The 23,319-nt window shown below is 32.3% G+C and overlaps 1 protein-coding gene across 1 annotated transcript in view; it reads left to right on the top strand.

The window, feature by feature from the left end:
• LOC126891873 (plasma membrane calcium-transporting ATPase 1-like) overlaps window positions 1–23,319 on the top strand; it is a 77,429-nt gene that overhangs the window by 8,652 nt on the left and 45,458 nt on the right. The window contains exons 2-6 of the mRNA XM_050661208.1: window positions 6,387–6,581; window positions 14,060–14,334; window positions 18,936–19,146; window positions 19,750–20,171; window positions 22,971–23,213. Coding sequence (XP_050517165.1) covers window positions 6,387–6,581; window positions 14,060–14,334; window positions 18,936–19,146; window positions 19,750–20,171; window positions 22,971–23,213 — 1,346 coding nt within the window. The remainder of the gene's footprint in view (window positions 1–6,386; window positions 6,582–14,059; window positions 14,335–18,935; window positions 19,147–19,749; window positions 20,172–22,970; window positions 23,214–23,319) is intronic.

The following is a 23,319-nucleotide window of genomic DNA, read 5'->3' as shown; positions in this document are numbered from 1 at the left end:
ACGGATCTCCAAGAAATGGCAACAAGCCACACAGAAGCGTGGAGAGTGGCGAAAAATGGGAAAGACCTATGTCCAGTAGTGGACAGAAGAGGTAGGTTGTATGATGATGATGATGACCTTGTCATGGTCAACGTTTCCGCTCCGCAAGTCAACACTGGCAAAACACACGATTAGAGGTTTTTCTTTTAAGACTTATTGGTATGACAGACGATTTGAAAATATGGTTCAGCCTGCCGAAGGCTGCCCAAGTCAGTCTTATACGACGGAGATGCTCAACTATTAAGTGATCTTTTCCTATGTGAATCTCATGACCTACGTATTTATAAGCCATTACCTGGTCTATGGATCTTGTTCCTACGCATATTTATCTCTTCGCTGATTACAAGATGTATGATCTGGCTTTTAGATATATTTATTTTTAATTAGCAAGGAAAGCTAGAGCTTATTTAATATATTTATGATTATTAGACTTAGGCAAATATGCAAATTGCATATTTTGCATATAATGCATAAAAAATGCACAAAAGTCAAATTTTGCATATTTTTTATAAAAGTGAGCATAAAGTGCATGTAATTTGAAAATTTGGTGTTAACTATTAGTCCAGAGAAATAAGATTTTTCTCGTGACACATCCCCCTCCAGGCCGAAACCAAATTTTTTGAGTAGTATGGACATCTATATTATTAACCTATATGTTTCCTGCAGCCGATTTTGATGATATACATAGTTATAAACAAATGAAAATCGAAAAACGGTAAATTATCGCTTTTTTCGTCTATTACCAAATAGTTAAGCACTTTAAACAAATTTGAGAGTAAGAAACGCATAAATCGTATAAAAAACTTCAATATGGCATTCGCTGAATATGTCCATCCTTATTGGTTGCTTAGAAAATTGCAAAAAAAATCATAAATTTTGAGTTTTTATAAATATTCATAACTTAGGTAAAAATTAACTTAGAATCTTCTTATTACACGGAATGCCGAGACTTCTTGTACTTAAATTATATTTTAAATTTCAAAGCAATGGGTCAAATAGTTTAAAAGTTATTTAATTTGTTTATTCCAAATTCATTTTTTTTGCAACACTATAAGTCAGAAAATTACGAGGTTACAATAATACTTCAGACAGTTTATGAAAGAAGAACATTTATACTATGACCTTAATTAAAAATAAATGACAAAAAATAATTTTAAACAGTGTAAAATTATTTTGCAAAAACATGTCGATGTTTTGCTTACTTATAAACAATTAGAATAACTTTTTAACCGTTACCCGTAGACAAATTATTTTTTCACATTTAGAAATACTGAATTTTTATACACATTTAGAAAGAAAAACAACTGTTCTAGGACATTTAGGGACAAAGTTAGCCCCCCATTTTTTTAATTTACATGTTTTTGCAAAATTATTTTGCAATACTTATAATTATTTTTTGTCATTTTTTTTTAATTAAATAAATACTGTAAATTTTCTTCTTTCATAAACTATCCAAAATATTACTGTAACTTCATCATCTTCTGACTTACAGTGTTGCAAAAAAAATTAATTTTGGATAAACAAATTAAATAACTTTTAAACTATGTGACCAATTGCTTTGAAATTTAGGGTATGATTTAAGCACCATAAATCTCAGCATTCCGTGTAATAAGAAGGTTCTAAGTTAATTTTTACATAAGTTATGAATATTTATAAAAACTCAAAATTTATGATTTATTTGGCAATTTTCTAAGTAACCAATAAGGATAGACATATTCAGCGAACGCCATATTGAAGTTTTTTATACGGTTTATGAGTTTATTACTCTCAAATTTGTTTAAAATGCCCAATTTTTTAGTAATAGACGAAAAAAGCGAAAATTTACCGTTTTTTGATCTTCATTTGTTTATAACTATGTATATCATCAAAATCGGCTGTAGGAAACATATAAGTTATTATTATAGATGACCATATTACTCGAAAAATTTGGTTTCGGCCTGGAGGGGGTTGTGTCACCAACACGATATTTTTTTTCCTTGTTTCTCTGAACTATATATATTTTTATGTTCAAACTTACAGATAGCATGAAAATGCCAATATTTAATTTTGTTTTATAATCACTTGGTATTCAAATTCTTGGTATAGTAACTAATAAAAGACAGCGGCTTATAGTTTTGTCACGTTTTGTCCTGGAATTAAGGGTTTGTGTTTGCCAGTTTATGTCTCTACGTAAAAATTTTTATTTTGACGGTCAGTTTTACTTGGTTTCACTTTTGTTGTAAAATTGGAGGCGTAAACAACGTGTATTTCTAATTGTGAATAATTATTGTGCTTTGAAAATGCCGAAAACAAGCAATGTTTCAACTCGGAAAAAACCTTACAGGAGCTATCTATGGATATGGATAAAGTTTATTGCTCATGTTGTGCCAAAACCGTAAGTACCGGGTGTCCCAATAAGAATGGCTCTCGGCCATATCTCAGGAACCGTTTAAAGTAGAGCTTTGAAATAAAAAATTTTATAACAAAAGTTGCCTCAGGAAAAGCCTGGAAATTATTTTCATAATTGTGGGACCACCGCTAGAGGCCGTAATTGAATATCAAAAATTAAAAAATCTAAATTTTACAAAATTTTCCTAATGAAGGGGCACTGGAAGTCCGATCGTCGTATTCTTCATAAAATTCTACGCATATTTGATTTGACAAGTTTAGGTCTACCTTTGGAAATAAGAGGTGGGGGTGAGTGGGAACCTTGTTATGAAAAACTGGCTGTGAGTCCGGTTCTGCCTAATCAAATTTTGCAAACTTGGTCTTGTTGAAGACAGATCTTTTTCGTCAATGTAAAAATTATGATTTCGAACCAACTTACTGAGTAATATGCCAGCTAGAAGGCGTTATTTAATTTTTTTCAGAAATCTAGTGTTCCTTGGAAAATATTAAATACAAACATGCATTTTTAATAACATATTACAAAAATAGACAAAATTAGTAACAGAATAGCGAAAACCGCATGTTAATACCTTTTTTCTATCTCGAGATATCTTACAAAACAAGTAAATTTAAAAACATAACTGTTACTGTCACCGGTAAACGAAATCCATTAAAAGTAGTGTGCTATGGAAACAACAAAGAAACATTTTCCAGCTGTCAACGTATATTAGGTCTTTTCAACGCTTCTCATTTGAGGCTCAAAGGCTCGAAACAAATGAGACGCGTTGAAAAGCCCTATTACAAAGAAACAAAAACAACTATTTAGTGATGACATAAACGTTCAAATTTTTGCCCATCATTTTCGTTGCAAACATTTACTCTTTTAAAAGTAGATTGAACAGCAGTCTCAATTTCTGCTCTCGATATGCTTTGAATGGCGTTTAGTATTCTCTGGATAATCTATTCTAGAGTAGTGTATGATGGGCAACAATTTGAATATTTAGGTCGTCACTAAGTAGTTCTTTTTGTTCTGTGTTATATTTAATTTTAATAGTATTGTTTCTCTTTATATTGTTTTTTTCCACAGCACACTACTTTTCATTAACTTAGTTTACCGGTGATGGTAACAGTTATGTATAAAATTTACACGTTTCTCGAGATATCTTGAGATAGAAAAAAGGTATCGACATGCGGTTTTCGCTATTCTATTGCTAATTTAATCTAATTTTATAAAGTATGATTAAAAATGCATACTTGTATTTAATATTTTCCAAAGAAAACTAGATTTCTGAAAAAAATTAAATAACGCCTCCCAGCTGGCTTATTACTTACTAGGATGGTTCAAAATTATCACGCTTACATTGAAGAAAAAGATCTGTCTTCAACAAGACCTAGTTTTTAAAATTTGATTTATCAGAACCGGACTTACAGCCATTTTTTCATAACACGGTTCCCACTCACCCCCACCTCTTATTTGCAAAGGTAGAGTTAAACTTGTTAAATCAAATATGCGCAGAATTTGATGAAGAATACAATAATCGGATTTCCAGTGCCCCTTCATTAGGAAAATTTTGTAAAATTTAGATTATTTAATTTTTGATATTCAATTACGCCCTCTAGCGGTGGACCCACAATTATGAAAATAATTTCCAGGCTTTTCCTCAGGCAACTTTTGTTATAAAATTTTTTATTTCAAAGCTCTACTATAAACGGTTCCTGAGATATGGCCGAGAGCCATTCTTATTGGGACACCCGGTACATACGTATTATTTTTTATTTTAAAAATTTACACGGTGGTACAAACAATGATTTTAAAATTGGAGATTATGTTTAAGAAAAGTACCGACACAAGGCTAGTTCGCAATAAATCGATGTATTTTTTCTTTTTCAAGCATTTTTTAAACTCCTTGCGATAAAAAATAGGATACCTATTTAAAATTCAAATCATTCAATAGTCTACTGAAAGGTCGCTTACATTTTCTTCTAACAATAGCACAGTTTGCTTTAATTTTGCTAAAAACAAAAACATATCATATATTGGACTTAATTAATTAAGTACTTTTAATTTATGTTCACAGTATTTTTTCTTTAAATGTAAACAGAAAAGACCAATAGCCTCTTGTAAATATTTGGGGGTCTTTCCTTCTTGCACAGTCATTTCTTGACATTTTCAAGATTACTACACCAATTTTTATTTGATTTAATTTAAATATTTTAATTGTTATGCAAAAACGATTCATTTTTAGTTTATTTCTACAATCTTTACAGATTGTAGATACAATCTACAGATTTTAAAAATGGATACAACTATAGAATATTTATATTCTTTTTTAGATTTCATCTGAAAAAAAATTTCAAATAGATCAGCATGTCAGAACCGCGAAACATTTAGCTAAAAAAGTAAAAACCACATCCGGTGAAAAATATCAACCTTCAGTGTCCAAGTGCTTTTAGTCAAGTTCCAAAAAACAAACCGAACAAGAAACTATTAACGAAGACTTGTGTCGTGCATTAGTATCTTCTAATATACCGCTTTCAAAATTATCTAATGAAAACTTTATTTCTTTTTCAAAAAAATATTGCAAACAAAACATTCCCAGGGAACGAACTCTAAAGAGAAATACTGTCAATTTGTTATACTCCTCAGTTATCCACAACATAAAAGCCGAAATAGGTAATAATTACTTTTACATATGTGTGGACGAGACCACTGACTCGTCAGGAAGATACATTGTGCACTTATTGATTGATGTACTTAGCGATGAAACCTTTTCAAAATCGTATTTAATTTCCTATAAGCAAGTGGAAAAAACCAACGCTCTAACAATATCACGGTTTCTACAAGAAGCATTAGCAAACTTTTTTCTTCCTGCTGCTGTGCCTAATGATAAATTATTGTTTATTTTATCTAATGCCGCACCATATATGGTGAAAGCAGGACAAAATTTAAAAATATTTTATCCAAACTTAATACATGTCACTTGTTTAGCGCATGGAATAAACAGAGTTGCGGAGAAAGTAAGAAAAAAATTTCCACTAGTTAACAGTTTAATAGCGAGCGTCAAAATGGTATTCCTGAAATCACCTGTAAGAAAACAATGTTACAGAGATATGCTTCCTGCTGTTCCACTGCCACCGCAACCCATTTTAACACATTGGGGAACATGGTTGGAAGCAGCTAATTTCTATGCTGATCATTTTGTTGATTTAAAAAAAATAATTAACTTTTAACGGATGATAGTTGCCAATCTTTATTGGAAGCTAAGCAAGCCTTCCAAAATAACATCCTCCAACAGCAACTCTCATTCATAAAATCAAATTATAGTTTTGTCCAGAATACTATAACTCAATTAGAATCTTCCAAATTATCATTGTTAGAGAGTACAGTTTTAATAAAAGAATTTGAGTCATTGTGTCAAAACGTTAAAGGTACTATTGGAAAGAAAATTTTTCAAAAATTTAAAGTAACCATGGAAAAAAATAGTGGTTACCAGGTTCTTTCTGAAATGGTTCAAGTACTAGCTGGGACATTTTCCGAACCACTTAATTTAGAACCATCTATTATAGTAAAGAAAAATGCCCCAGTTACATCAGTTGATGTCGAAAGAAGTTTTTCTATTTACAAATATATGTATTCAGATAGAAGCCATAAGTTTTTATTAGAAAACTTTGAACATCATTTGATATTCTATTGTTACCACAATTCAAAATAATATTTATATGTTAAAATAATTGTATATGTTATGTATTTATAATATTGTAAGTATTTTTGTAAATAAAAAAATATTGTAAATATTTATTATTACATGCATATTTTCTAGGAAAATATGCATATTTTGCATAAAATACTGCATATTTTTGCATAAAATACTGCATATTTATGCGCATATTTCATACTTTTTTATTTGCATATTTGCCTAAGTCTAATGATTATACTAAATCAATGAACATTGTGTTTATTTAGATCCCTTTTATTTCAGGACTACGTGGTACACAGATAGATCTAGATCACAGAAGAGAAACCTTTGGATCAAATTCGATTCCTGCAAAGCCTTCAAAAACGTTCTTCAGATTAATATTGACAGCTCTACAGGATGTTACCCTAATTATTCTAGAGGTATCAGCTATAATATCTCTATTGCTTTCTCTTTATCACCCCCCAGAAGGAGAATCAGGTGAGTTGAAGTATTATAAATTAATTAGAACAGATTAAGCCCTGAATTCAGCAAAAACTAGATTACGATCAGATAAGCTACGTCAGTACCTCTGGATACGTCTTTACGGATTTGATAGAAATATTCTGCCCATCATGATATAGTCTATCTGGTTTCTTACGATTTTATTCTCTGGTGGTGATATACATTCTTCTTGGTGGGAGTTTTTATAACGTTTCAATGAGAACATTGAGAGATCCGCTAAATATCCCAATACTTGAGCAACAAAGAGCAACCGATGCGTCCTTCCTAGCATGACACATGGATGTCACACCTGGACCCTAAACAAGGCAAATATGAATAAACTAGCCGCAACAGAACGGTTAATAGAAAGAGCCATTGAAAGAAAAATATGTTACAACTGTCAAATTGAAGGAGGATCGGCTGGGTAAGATAAAAAATAAAAGTCGATGATAATAGCAACAAAAATAGAAAAACTCAAAAGGAGCTTCGCAAGCCAGAGTGCTAGACAAAAAGAAAACCAACGTTGGAACGCCACAATATAATATTTGAAACCTTATTACAAAGGTAAACTACTAGTGGAAGACCACAGGGGAGATAGGCAGATGATATATAGTCGGTTCGCTAAACTCAGACGCAACTGGCTGGATATTTTAGTCGGTAATTTTTTTGTTTTTTGCCAATTTTGCAAAAATTGGCAAAATTACTGACTATTTAGTAATTATTAACTATTTAGTAATTATTTTTTGCCAATTTTACTAAAATTGGCAAAATTACCGACTAAAATATCTAGCCAGTTGCGTCTGAGTTTAGCGAACAGACTATACAAAGAATAGCCGGCACAAATTGGAAATACATAAAGGGTTGCGAGAAAGTCTGGCAACACGGTAATTTCTCGGAAACCGCTATAACGATTTTTATGGATTTTGGTGGGTAAGGGTCTTTTAATACGGCCGATATTATAGTGGTAATTACATTGTTGTCAAATCTTCCGTTTTTCTGGAAATCTAATGAACTTTCTTATTTCAAATAGAACACCCTGTATATTTTTGGCGTTTTGGAATTCCTAATGGATACTGATTATTTTTCATATGATATTCCTTATACCTAAATGCCATAAATTTTGGAGTTATTGCTACATTTTTGTAAAAAAATTTAAATAATTTATAAAAATCAATTTTTTTGGCCCAGGTAGACATTATTTTAGGTTCATTGTATCATTGTGAAAAAAAAAGGTTTTGTAATTTTCCTCTAAAGCTAATCGTTTCCGAGTTATACACAATTTAAAACTGAAAAAAATCGAAAAATTACGATTTTCTAGGTTCAAAAACACAAGTAAAAAATATTATTTTTGAAACTACGAAGTATCTAAATTCAAGATTAAGCCTTATTTTATCAGTTACCGATAAGCAATTTGGTCTTGTTTCATTTTGAAATATTATTTTTTAGTTGTTAAAGCAGCCCGATCGCCCGTTCTCTCATATGCGCTTCATTCATAATTAAAAACGCTGGACGGAAGGGCCGCCCGAGAACTTTATCGTACCGATTATTATCGTTATGGTACTAGATACTGGAATTCTATAAAAATAACAAAGTTACTCGTTATTTTGATATTTTAGAAACACCTACTGTACTTAAAAGTATTTTATGGTTCTACGCATCATTAATTCCTGCATTTGAGAAAATGTTCGATGCCATATTTCGGGGACACACTATAGATGTGTAGATTATTGCATAAATCAATAGAATATTATAGTCATACTTTCATTTCAAATTAGTTAATTTTTCTGAGAAATTAATAGTTTACAATACAGTCGAACCCGCTTATTGGAATAGCCTTCGTGCCAAGCAAAAATATTCTTATAACAGGGATATTCTAATAACCGATCGTTGGTGGCTAGCCGAAATAAATGTACCGAATATACGTAATGATAGTACATAATATGTTAACATGTATATGTATATGGTTTTAGGTCTTTTTATGTCAATAATACAGTAGTGTAACTATTAGGTACTTATTTATTAAAAACCAAATTGCATTATATAATGTGGATGCATACAGGAATTAATATGAAATGTATACAATAATAGATGTGTAAATATTGTCTATTAAAATACACATAAAAGAGTTACTTATTTTGTCTTGAAAAATAATAGGTAATTTGTACTTGTTTTTTTTTTGTTGCATAAACTACTAATCAGTTGTTGCTCTAAATTATAAAAATTAGAAAAATTTCCATTGGATTGACCCTCCAGAAAACTTCTTACCTACGAGCGGTTAGGATAGCCGATTAGCTGTTTCTAAAAATTTTTAATAACAAATGGGTGGCAATTTGTAAAGAAATTTGCAGACAGATGAAATTATTTTATGACCCGTGTCAGCGAAAGATTGAATTCGTACTCATAACAAAGTAATTAAGTGTATTACTTGACAAACCCTAAAAATATATTAAACAGCATTATAGGCCTTCGACGCGTTTGTCGATAATTCATAATACCAGACATAATTTAAATTTTTAGAAAATTGTAGGTAAAAATTTATTCGTTGACATGAAGAATATTCTATAAAGCGGTACGATCTTACTAAATCATATTCCAATAAACGGATAAATTTATTAAGGAGTAAATGGAAACGTTTCGGGACCTCGAATTTTTAGTCCATAAACCGGGATATTCCTATAAGCGGTACTCTAATAAGCGGGTTCGACTGTATTTGCATTTCATTCTATTTCGATTACGCCAGTCAATGCGCGAGATTAAGAACAAGATATTATCTCCAAATTCTATCCTACTGCATGGATTTTAATGAAATTTTGGGAGTAGCCCAATCTCCTAATTCAAAGTCTATCCTATATACTATGGCGCTTTTATCATGGGGGAAGTTCCCACCACTTCTCAGGGGTGAAATATTTTTATTTTCGAATTACATGGAGAAAAAGGAAGATTTTTAAGAAAATTTAAAAATTCATTCTATAATTTGATCACATTTTTTACAAAAACCATTCATTTTAAACCCGTTCAACTTTTTGAAAGTAGAAATAACACTATATATATATATTAAAAGGTATTGTAGAAGGAAAACAATGCATTTAAATTATGGTGGATGGGGAGTTAAATGTATATACTTTTCATTTTTCCTTAAAGAACATTAGTCATATATTTTTTTGCACCATATCTCGCTTAGTTTGTAAGTAACCGACATTTAACGGTGCTCGTTTTAAAGGCCTTTTCAAACACTACAAAAGGTGTTGGTAGCATTATACACCTAAAACCTACCGTTCCTCTGTTATTTCAAGTTGAATACACCAATTTGAGCATGCACCAAAAAACAAACTATTTTCACCTACCATATCTCTTTTTGTATTATAAATAGAACATTTACGAAGGAACGAATCTCTTTATTATTTATAATCTAAAAAATGTTTTATATAGTGTTTTTAGTTCGATGCATAGTTTTTAAGGTATTCGCAAAAAATCGGTCCGAAAAGGTGTCATTTTTCAATGAAAATGGCCAATTTTCAACTACGCATAACTCAAAAAGTATTGAGTTCTCAAAAACAAGTATAGACCAGTTTTTGCTTAGAAATAGGTTCTTTAGCCACTTCCGTGCTTATTTTGACCAACAAATTTTCCACCCCCTTGAAGAAGTGGGAACCGCCCCAAGATAAAAGCGCCATAGTATATAGGGTAGATTTTGTTTCTTGAGCTATTCCCTACTTACTGTGAAAATATAAAGTACATCAATGTAGTAGGATGGAATTCGGAGCCAAATACCCTCATTGACTGCCCTACAATAATGCTCTGCTATGAACGCGTGAGAGAGGACACACATAAGATTATAGCAAAATTTCTATTTACCGTAACTTTTCGAGTTTTTGAGCTACAGCAATGAATTTTATGTCATTGGAAAGGTAATTTTGCATTATTTTAAAATATGTTAAAATATACAGGGTATATCTAAAAAAATTAAGATTTTTTATTCATTTCCGGTTCAACCGGAAGCCATATTTTTGGTAAAATTTATTGTGATAATAGATAATAAAGTACCATATATGTCTGCAAAATTTCAAATTTTAGTTTCTATTAAGAAGGAAGTTACGGGCACTCGAGTATTTTTTTATAAAAAATTTATAACTCCCCTCCTATGGGGAGTTAAGATATATGACTAATGTCATTCAATTTAGTGATAGGATATTAAAAATACATCAAAAAATAAAAAAATTCCTTGGAGCCATTTTTGAGAAAATCTAGTTCAAATTTATGTCAAAATTTGACCCCTTAAATATAGGCAACCCGTAACTTTTTCTGAAAAACGATAACATCCTTCTTATAGCCCCATCTTTAGGCTATATATCGACTTTTTCAAATTAAACTTATCTTAAACAAGTTTTTAGATATATAGGGAAATGTGTCGGGTGGGCGGTCGGCCATGTTGGCCGCCATTTTAAATTTGGAAATGTCAAATTCCGTATTTTTATTAACCTATCGGTGAGCTTACTTTGAGTTGAATTTTATTCATTTCGGTCAAAATTTACAAAAATGGGCCCTAAATAACCCCACTATTCCGCCCCTTCTTTGAGGTTTTTTTTAAAAGCTTAGTTTCTCGACAAAATTCTCTTAAACTTACTCATACCGAATTTCATCAAAATCGGTCCAGTAGTTTTAGCTGGGCGGTGGCGACATACGTACGTACGTACATACGTACGTACGTACGTACGTACATACTTCCGACATGTTTTTTTTATTTGCTTTTTAGACTTAGGGGGACACAAAACGTCGAAAAAAAGTGAAATCTGAAAAAAATTTTTTTGCACGATCCTATAACTTTATCTATTACACTATACTACGTATATAGTACGATAAAGTAAAAACGCTGGACGGAAGGGCCGCCCGAGAACTTTATCGTACCGATCTATAATCGATATCGTACTAGATACTGGCATTCTATAAAAATAACAAAGTTACTCGTTATTTTGATATTTTAGAAACACCTTGTATACTTGAAAATATTTTATGGTTCTACGCATCATTAATTCCCGCATTTGAGAAAATGTTCGGGGACACACTATAGATTATTGCATAAATCAATAGAATATTAGTCATACTTTCATTTCAAATTAGTCCATTTTTCTGAGAAATTAATAGTTTACAATATTTGCATTTTACTGCATGGATTGTAATGAAATTTTGGGAGTAGCCCAAAGCCCAGTCTCCTAATTCAAAGTCGCTTTTATCATGGGGGCGGTTCTCACCACTTCTCGGGGATAGAACATTTTTATTTTCGAATTTCATGGAGCAAAAGGAAGAATTTTAAGAAAATTTAAAAATGCGCTCTATAATTTGATCTTATTTTTTTCACCCGTCCAACTTTTTGAAAGTAGAAATAACACTATATTAAGAGGTATTGCAAAAGAAAAACAATGCATTTAAATTCTGGTGAATGAGGGGTTAAGTGTATGTACTTCTCATTTTTCCTTAAAGTACATTAGTCATATATTTTTTTGCACCATATCTCGCTTAGTTTGAATGTAACCGACATTTAACGGTGCTCGTTTTAAAGGCCTTTTCAAACACTACAAAAGCATGAGCACTTTGAGCATGCACCAAAAAAAAACTCTTTTTACCTACCATATCTCTTTTTGTATTATAAATAGAAAATTTACGAAGGAACGAATCTCTTTGTTATTTATAATTAAAAAAAAATTTATATAGTGTTTTTAGTTTGATGCATAGTTTTTAAGGTATTCACAAAAAACCGTCCTAAAATGTGTCATTTTTAAATGAAAATGGCCAATTTTCAACTACGCATAACTCAAAAAGTATTGAGTTCTCAAAAAAAAGTATAGATCAGTTTTTGCTTAAAAATAGGTTTTCTAGCCACTTCCATGCTTATTTTGACCAATAAATTTTCCACCCCCTTGAAGGGGTGGGAATTGCCCCAAGATAAAAGCGTCATAGTATATAGGGTAGATTTTGTTTCTTGAGGTATTCCCTACTTACTGTGAAAATATCAAGTACATCGATGTAGTAGGATGGAATTCGGAGCCAAATCCCCTAATTGACTGCCCTATAATAATGCTCTGCTATGATCGCGTGAGAGGGGACACACACAAGATTCTAGCAAAATTTCAATTTTCTGTAACTTTTCGAGTTTTTGAGTTACAGCAACGAGTTTTATGTCATTGGAAAAATAATTTTATATTCTTTCAAAATGTGTAAAAATATACAGGGCGTATGTAAAAAATTAAGATTTTTTTTTCATTTCCGGTTAAACCGGAAGCCATATTGTGGGTAAAATTTATTGTGCTAATAGATAACAAAGTACTATATATGTCTGCTAAATTTCAAATTTTAGTTTCTATTGTTTGTTGTTTGTTTGGGTTTATATGACTGCGGACACTAAATCCATTCGCCATAGTTTCTATTACAGAGGTAGTTACGGGCACTCGAATATTTTTTTATAAAAAATTCATAACTCCCCTCCTATGGGGAGTTAAGAAATCTGACCAATGTTATTCAATTTACTGATAGGACATCAAAAATATATCAAAAAATAAACAAATTCCTTGGAGTCATTTTTGAGAAAATTTAGTTCAAATTTATGTCAAATTTTGACCCCTTAAATATAGGCAATCCATAACTTTTTCTGAAAAACGATAATATTATTGTTATAGCCCCATCTTTAGGCTATATAAATGTTTTTTCAAATTAAATTTATCTTAAACAAGTTTTTAGATTGGTAGGGAAATGTATCGGGTGGGCGGTCGGCCATGCTGGCCGCCATTTTGGATTTGGAAATGTCAAATTCCGTATTTCTATTTACCTATAGATGAGCTAACTTTAAGTTAAATTTCATTCGTTTCGGTCAAAATTTGCATAATATCTACCCGGGCCGAAAAAATCTATTTTTATAAATTGTTTAAATTTTTTTTTAATAAATGTAGCAATAACTCCGAAATTATGGCATTTAGGTATAGGAAATATTATATGAAAAATAATAAGCATCCCTTAAGGATTCCAAAACTTAAAAAATATATAGGATGTTCCATTTGAAATAAGAAAGTTCAGTAGATTTCCAGATAAACGGACGATTTGACAACAATGTAATTACCACTATGATATCGGCCGCATTAAAAGACCCTCACCCACCAAAATCCATAAAAATCGTTCTGGCGGTTTCCGAGAAATTACCGTGTTACCAGACTTTCTCGCAACCCTGTATGTTGCTCAGGATAGAGATTGATGGAAAGAGTTGGGAGATGCATGTATCCAAACATGGACGATAGAAGGCTAAGAAGAAGACAAAGAGCCAAAAATTTGCAAATATTAAAATGCTTGTTCTCTGATAAATCGACATATACGTTCGAGTGATTGACCATACAGAAGGCGACTTAAAATATTTGCTCCTACTACTGTTCTGCAGCTTGAAAATTTTTGGGACAGCTCAGTATTGCTAATAATATTTTGTTTTATTTCAGATGACGAAACAAATTATGGATGGATAGAAGGATTAGCAATTTTAATTTCTGTTATAGTAGTGGTACTGGTAACAGCCTTCAACGATTATTCTAAAGAGAAGCAGTTTCGTGGGTTACAAAATCGAATAGAAGGAGAACACAAATTTGCAGTGATTAGACTAGGAGAAGTCAAGCAGATATCTGTGACTGAAATAGTTGTAGGTGATATTTGCCAGATTAAATATGGAGACCTTTTGCCAGCAGACGGGATTCTTTTGCAATCTAATGATTTGAAGGTATTAGTATATTGTGCAACAAGTGCAGAAAGGTATTAATTATTTTTCACGAGTTTGAAAAGTTGCGATACGAGCGCAAGCTCTTAGTGTTACACACTATACTTTTTCTACAACCACAGTTTTTGCTAAAAATTAAAATCACTATTTCCAAACAAAGATTTTATTATTATAATAATAAATTATAAATTTAAACTATGTTTAATTAATACTAATCAATTTAAATTCCTTATACCTAAGAAAATTACACAGAAATCAGTTAAAAATTACTGCACTGCCTTAATTTGTTTGAATTTAAACTATTTTAAATAATTTTTACAAAATAATGTCACATTTGACGTTATATTTATGCAGTCACGGATTTCCACCATACCTACTTCAGTCGACGTATCTTGCTGAGGTTGCTAAATCCTTATTGGTTAACTGATAATTATAAAATGTTTGTTAAGAATAAAATTGTAAAATAAAACAAGTGTAACATCCATAAATTAATTTCTATTCGATAATTAAGTATAATAATAATTATCTTACAGGTTATATATTATTTGTCTACACCATGGATGTATAAATAAAGGTCTACACTTTAACCACAGATGTAAACAGAATATACAGGGTGTAACAAAAATACAGGCCATAAATTAAATCACATATTCTGGAACCAAAAATAGTTCGATTGAACCTAACTTACCTTAGTACAAATAGGTACACAAAAAAGTTACAGCCCTTTGAAGTTACAAAATGAAAATCAATTTTCTCCGATATATCGAAAGCTATTAGAGATTTTTTAGTGAAAATAGACATGTGGCATTCTTATGGCAGGAACATCCTAAAAATAAATTATAGTGAAATTTGTGCAGCCCATAAAAATTTTATGGGGATTTTGTTCCCTTAAACCCCCCCAAACTTCTATGTACGTTTCAATTAAATTACACTGGGGAACAATTTGAAACTTAATTTCTGTTGAGTTAGATTTTTTAGCTGTTTTCTATAGAATTAGGCATGCTGATTTCAAAACTGTTTTTAGTTTTCTTCTATCACGTCACGTTCTTTTTCTATGGGGGTGGGGCGCCTGGTGGGAGTAATGACGCTCTGATAACTGCAATTTGTCTAGACTTGCTTGTTAAATTCAGTTATGTCTGTTATACTGTGGTGAAACGTTGTGTGTTGGTTAGCAGTATATAGTATTTTGTTACTGAAGTGTATAGAACTGCTTAGTGTGTTTGAACTGAAACGTTTCCTCTGCTCCTATACGTCGTAAGTGCGAAAACAACCCCGAATCGTTTTGTTATATATGTGGCAGTTTTACCATTCCCAGTCAAAGGACAAACATTAGTACATTTGTCAGACAAGCATATTTTGCCTATTTTAAAGTGAAACTTGGTGATCAAGATAAAGTATGGGCAGCTCATAAAGTGAATTTCCGGGTTTACGGATGTGGACCAAGGGAGAACGTGCTAAACTTCCATTTATTATACCTATAATTTGGCGTGAGCCCAAAGATCATTCTAGTGATTGTTACTTTTGTATAGTGAAATCAGGATATAACAAGAAAAACAAATGTAAAATAGAGTATCCTAGTTTACTGTCAGCTATACGCCCAGTGCCGTATTCAGCCGAAAACCCCGTGCCAGTTTTCAATGAATTTCCCTCTTTGGAAGAAGAGGAATACGGATATGGTGCAGATGAAAGCGACTCCAACGATGAAGATTTCGAAATTGAAGATGACTCCGTACGTAAGGGATTCAAACAACAAGAGCTAAATGATTTGGTACGAGATTTGGGACTATCCAAAAAAGCTTCAAAATTCTTAGCATCACGACTCAATGAGAAAAACTTGCTTGAAAAGGGAGCTAAGGTATCCTATTTTCGAACACGAGAAAGGGCATTTCTGCAATATTTTTAAAGTGAAGGTGGATTTGTGTTTTGCCATAATGTAAGTGGTTTAATGGAAGAATTGGGAATTTCAAACTATAACGCATCTAACTCGAGACTGTTTATAGGTAACTCAAAGTGGAGCTTGAAATGTGTTTTCCTTCATAATGGAAATTTATTTGGTTCTGTTGCATCATGGAAGCACGGTACCAAGGTAGATGGGATGTACATATGATGGCTGACTATTTTTGGAGCATCAAGCGCGAATGTACACAAACTGAACACACCAGAAAAAGCCACAAACGCAAATTTTTTTCTTAATTTGTAAGTAATGTTCATTAATAAACAATTTTATTTGTAAGAACCCGATTTAATTTAATTAAGTGATTTGTAAACTGTATTGTAAACTGATTTTTATTTTATGTTTTTTTATATGCATGATTTTTATGATTTTTGAGGATATCCTGTAGTTTAAAAAGTTGACGTGATAGAGAAAATCTGAGGTCATTCTCAGATTCAGACGCCAAAAATTAGTGAAAAACAAGTATCAGATCTAACTCAACAAAAAATGTGTTCTCCAGTGTTATTATTGTGGTACTATTAGTTAAATACAATGTTTTTAAAACTTTTTTGCCTCTTAGTATTTTCTGTATAAACCAGTTTTAATCGAGATGCGGCTTCTTTTTTAATATGTTTACTATAAAAATTTTATGGGGGATTTGTGCCTTTAAACCCCCCAAATCTTTGTGTACGTTCCAATTAAACTATTATTGCTGTACCATTAGTTAAACACAGTGTTTTTAAAACTTTTTTGCCTCTTAGTACTTTTCAGATAGGGCACCTTTTATCGAGATGTGGCTTCTTTTTTAATATGGTTCAAAATATACCTCAAACTGTAATTTATAAATAAATTTTCATATTATTAATCGTACTTAACAGTACACAAATATGTGGTGGATTTGACAAAATATTCAAAATATCTTAAAAAAAACTAACTTTTCGAAAAAGTACTAAGAGGCAAAAAAGTTTTAAAAACATTGTGTTTAACTAATTGTGCCACAATGATAATTTAATTGGAACGTACACAAAAGTTTGGGCGGTTTAAGGGAATAAAACCCCCATATAATTTTTATGGGATGCACAAATTTCACTATAATTTTTTTTTGATGTTCCTATCATAAGAATATCACATGTCCGTTTTCAATAAGAAACCTCAAACAGTTTTCGATATATTGGAAAAAATCGATTTTTATTTTGTAACTTCAAAGGGCTGTAAATTTTTTTAGGTGCACATTTGTACTAAGGTAAGTTAGGTTTAACCAAACTATTTTTGGTCCCAGAATACGTGATTTAATTTATGACCTGTATTTTTGTTACACCCTGTATAACGTTACTCAGAATGAGGTAATCATTTGTAAAATACCAAATGTAAAGTTTAAAAATAATGTCTTAAAATAGCGAATTTTGCAGATTTCTCGGACATGAGTTAAATCTGTTCTTTGTTGAAAAGCACTATCAAATCTAATATCTTAAATAAAACCATTTCATCTAAACATGTTATAATTAATATATTTACGATTTTATTTTGGAATGCAATGGTACTGTGCAGAAAAGAACTTTCCGGCACAGAAACGTCACTTTTCTGCACACTAATGTCATATATCTTACACTTGAGAAAATATCAACTGTGTTAGCATAAAACTGTGCAGAAAAGTGCATTTTGAATAGTGGTTGTAGAAAAAATATGTTTATTAAGTATTTGTTCTAACAAATAAGTAGGTAGTAGATATGTTACTGTGAACGTCCGAAATTAGTGTGTGTCGACATTTACTTGTCTACTCATTCACTTGGGTCTAGAACGACTCATCGACAAGACCAATTCTACCTGTGAGCAATTTGTGAGCAGAAACGTACCTCAACCTTGCACAAAAATGCTGATCTAAAATTAAGATTGAGAATAGAACTGGCCAAAAAATCTTTCGAAAAAATCGAAAAACTGCTTTGTGATTCTCTAATAAAACTCGAAATTCGACTACGTTTATCAAAATGCTACGTCTGCTCGACTCTTCTCTATGCAGATGAGACAACCCTTAAAACATCAACCGTAAATAAATTGAAGGCCTTTGAAATGTGGATCTACCGAAGAATCCTCAAAATGTAATGGACATCGCATACCTTAAACTAAGGCTCAAACGAGAAACATCATACCTACGTAGCACATACTGAGAAATAATAAGTACCAATATGCTCAACTTATAGTGAAAGGAAAGATCGAGGGAAAGAGAGGACTAGAAAGGAAATAACTATCGTTGCTCAGAAACATCCGACAACGACAGGGCTAAATTTTGAACAGCTGTAGATGGAGAAGAGTTTGTAATTGTGCAAGAGAGGGCACACCTCCATTATGGATAGGGCACTATGGAGATGGGAGGGATATAAGGTGCAAAATAGGGGCAGCCGACCCATAAACAATGTGTTTTGTAGGATAACTGTAGGATGGCGTAGAAAAAGGTGGAAAAATAGCGGAAATAGGGGTGAGATAGTGGAAAATAGTGACATAGGACCGACAAATATGGAATATAATAGTAAACGTGGCAAAGACTTACGGAGAGTTGGAACACCATTGACAATGATGTAAGGGAAAGGGGAGTAATTAGCAAAAAGAATTGTGCTGACATTTCGGTCTGTTGTTAATAATTTAAGATGCAATATTGAGTTTGTTTACATTTAAGATAGACGAGTCCTCGCTTACGGGTGAATCAGACCACGTCAAAAAGGGAGAGGCCTTCGACCCAATGATACTCTCTGGTACTCATGTTATGGAAGGATCTGGTAAGATGCTGGTTACAGCCGTAGGTGTCAATTCGCAGGTAGGTATTATCTGTACACTATTAGGAGCAGCTGGGGATCAAAAAGAACGCAGAAAAAAGAAAAAGAAGAATGGTAAGCTATTTGTCATCTCGCCTCCATATACATGTAGGTTCTGCTTCTTCTTCTTCTTCTTTAAGTTCCGTCTCCCAATCGGAGATTGGATATCATCATCACACTACATTTATACCAGTCCCTTAAATTTTTTAACCATGTTTTAAACCAGGTTTAAAAATACCAAATTTTTTTCCAAGTACCCATCAAATAAACTATACTCAGTAAACTTTATTTTTAATATTATTTATTTATTAAGCTCAACAGGCCTTGAAGAACTAGGGCTGAAAGATTTAAGTTTTTTCTTACAATTACTATTACATTATATATTTATAACACTATATCCTATACTACTATACTATATACAATACAATAATACATTCATTTATATAAAACACTTAATATTCCTTATAGTCTTTCCATACATTTCTTGACCACTTCCTTCCATTGTTTTCTGTCCAAAGCTTTTTCTTTCCAGTTCACAATATTACTTTTTTGTAAGTCTTCATATACGATCTCTTTCCATCTCTTTCTTGGTCTACCCATTCTTCTTTTTTGGATTGGCTTACGTGATAGTACCATTTTTGGCATTCTTTCCCTTTCCATATATTTTTAATATATCAGGTGAAAACAAAACCGAAGCTGAAAGCAGCCATGTGGACACAGACAAGAAAGATAAAGGACTCGCCAGAGAAGAAGAGGTTGATGAGGCTTCTACCTCTGCACCAAGTGGAAAAGTAACTGGCGAACAATGTAAAAGACCTACCGAAAAAAAATCCAAAAAAGAAAAATCTGTACTTCAAGCTAAACTCGAAAAACTCGCACTTCAGATCGGTTATGCTGGAACCTTCATTGCAGCTCTCACTGTTGTCATTCTGGTGCTACAATTCTGTATCAAGACTTTTGTCATCAAACGACAACCGTGGAACTACGGATACGCTAACTATTTTGTCCGTTATCTCATTATTGGTGTAACTGTACTTGTAGTGGCCGTACCTGAAGGACTGCCGTTGGCCGTTACCCTGTCTTTAGCTTATAGTGTTAAGGTAAGTTCTAATTACTTACTTACTCACTCCGTGGCTTTACAACTCTTCGTGGGTTTCAGCAGACTCTGCAACATGTCTCAATTTCTCTCTGTCTTTAGCAACCTCTATCCAATTCTCCCCGCCCGTAGCTTTAAGATCTCCTGCTATATTATCTCGCCAATGGGGTCGAGGTAGTCCACGTAGTCTTATTCCAGTTGGGACTTCTTCCCATACCAGCCTTACTGTTCTTTCGTTAGAATGTCTTCTGAGGTGTCCTGCGGCAAGACTCCTGTCCATTGGAGTCTTCTGAACTTTATTTATTTTATTATGTTAGCGTTATGCTCTAAATATATATATACATTAGCACTTCGAGCCAAGCAGGCTCATGGCTTGGTTTACAATCTTCCTCCATTCTTGCTTGTTCTTCGCTTTTTCTTTCCAATTGGTTGCATTGAGATACTTCAGGTCATCATTAACTTCATGGCTCCATCTGGTCCTAGGTCTTCCTTTTCTCTTTTTACCACCTATTGTAGCGCTTAACATGATTTTAGGCATTCTAACTTGGGCCATTCTTTGGACATGTCCTAACCATCTAAGTCTTTGTGATCTTACAACTGCAATTATATTAGGCTCCTTATACAATTCTTCTAACTCCTTGTTTGTTCTTCGTGTCCACTGATTGTTGATTATTTTTCCCCCAAATATCCTTCTAAGTATTTTTCTTTCCCATACTTGTAACATTGATTGCTCGGTTTTTGTCATAGTCCAAGTTTCTGAGGCATACGTAACTATTGGTCGTATCACAGTTTTATACGTTCTTAATTTAGCTGCTTTGGATATATTTTTGCTTCTGAGTATTTTATTGAGTGCATATATGCAACGATTCCCTGACATTAGTCTTTTGTGTATTTCATCCCGGATATTTGGTTTACTAGAAAATAAGGTCCCTAAATATTCAAATCTGTCTACCTTTTCAAATTTATACATTGTTCCTTCATTCGTTGTTATCATTAAATATTGCCCTTGTTCAAATTTTTTGTCGGTCCATTCCATATACTTAGTTTTTGTTTCATTTATATAAAGTCCTTTTTCTCGAGCTGCCTTTTCTAGTCGTTCTACTACCTCTTTTAGTTGTTCCTTGCTTCTGGATAGAATTACTACATCATCCGCGAATGCCAAACATTGATGTTTTTTGTGATATATATGTCCTGATCTGTTAATATTAGCCTCTTTTATTATCATTTCCAATACTACATTAAATAGCAGTGATGACAACGGATCCCCTTGTCGTACTCCTTCTTTCACTTCGAAATTTTCTGTTAGTTTGTTATTAACTTTTACTTTATTTTCTGTTTTCGTAAGTGTAAGCTTTATCATTCTTATTATTTTTGGTGAAACTTCTAGATTTTTTAACGCTTTATATATTTCTTTTCTTTTTATTCTATCAAAAGCTTGCTTAAAATCTAAGAAGAGTGCCATTGTTGGTTTATTATATTCATAGCTCTCAGCTTGTATTTCTCTTAAAGTAAAGATGTTGTCTATAGTACTTCTTCCTTTTCTAAAGCCACACTGGTATTCACCTATGCTATTGTTAAGACTTCTTGCTAGCTTGTTTTTGATGGGGACTGCTAATATCTTATATATTACATTTAATAGTGCCACGCCCCTATAATTTTGACATTCTGCTTTGTCCCCCCTTTTTATAAAGAGGACATATCAGTGCTTGCTTCCACTCCATTGGTAGTTCTTCCTTTTCCCATATGTTTTTTAGTAATTTGTGTATTTTGTCTGTCAGCTGCGCTCCTCCATATTTTAACATTTCCGCTGTTATAGAATCACTTCCAGGACATTTATAGTTTTTTAGATTCTTAATAATAATTTCAACTTCATTTGGGGATGGTGCTATATCTTCCGTACTGTCTCTTTGCATACTCATTATGGCGTCTGTGTATCCTTCATTATCGTGATTTATGTGTTCTTCATTTCCATGATCTGTGTCTTCTTCATTGTGATTATTTGTGTACTCCCCGTTTAACAATTCATCAAAATATTGTTTCCATCGTTTTAATATTTCTTGGTCATCAAATATCATTTTTCCTTCTTTATCTTTGTAATAAATGGGCTGTGGTTTATATTCTCTTTTTTGATTTTTAATGCCTTGATATAAATTTCTAATAAGATTATTTTTGTAATTCTCTTCAATGTCTTTCAACTTATCTTCGTAAAATTTTCTCTTTTTATTTCGTAAAATTGCGCTGGTTTTTCTTCTTTGCTCTATGTAAAGTGTTTCCGCTGTTTTTGATTTCAGTCTTAGACTTTCTAATCGTAGCTTGTTCCGTTTCTCTATTTCTTGTTTGCATTCATCGTCGAACCATGCCTTTTGTTGTTTCTTGATTGGCTTGTCAGTATCATCTGCTACGGCTTTTAAAGTATTTTTAATTAAGTCCCATGTTTGTTCTACATTGTCATTTTCTGTAATAAGTTGCAGTTTCTTGTTAAGTGTCAACTGGTATACCTTTTTTTCTTCTTCTGTTTGTAACCTGACTAGCTTGTTCATCATGCGTTTTTCTCTGTTTCTGTTTCTATTTATAGGTATTATTTGTTTTCGTATTATGTTAGCGTTATGCTCTAAATGCTCATTTTATATCTTCTTCTTCATGTGCATCTCACATAGTGTGGCATTCATCATGGTTACCCTATCTTTTGAAAGAATTAATAAATAATAATCTCTTGATAGTCGCTCTTGTAATTTTTTGATAGCTTATGTTATGTTTTGATAGGTTAAGTGCTTTATCTTATAATTATATCTGCAATTTCTAGAAAATGATGAAAGATAACAACTTGGTTAGGCATCTTGATGCCTGTGAAACTATGGGCAATGCAACTGCTATCTGTTCTGACAAAACCGGAACTTTGACTACCAACAGGATGACGGTTGTGCAGAGCTATATATGTGAACAATTATGGAAAACTACGCCTAAGTTCAATGATATTGCTACAAATGTCGGAAACATTATCATTCAAGCTATTTCAATAAATTGTAGCTATACTTCTAGAATATTGGTAAGTTTGACCTTAGAATCGATTTAAAAACATACACTTATAATTTATGAGTTTGGGTAAAGGGTGTTAGTAAATATTTTTATCTATATAAGGATTTTTACAGCTG

This window comes from Diabrotica virgifera, chromosome 9, assembly GCF_917563875.1.
Source record: "Diabrotica virgifera virgifera chromosome 9, PGI_DIABVI_V3a".
NCBI lineage: Eukaryota > Metazoa > Arthropoda > Insecta > Coleoptera > Chrysomelidae > Diabrotica > Diabrotica virgifera.
This window is presented reverse-complemented; position numbering and strand designations above follow the sequence as displayed.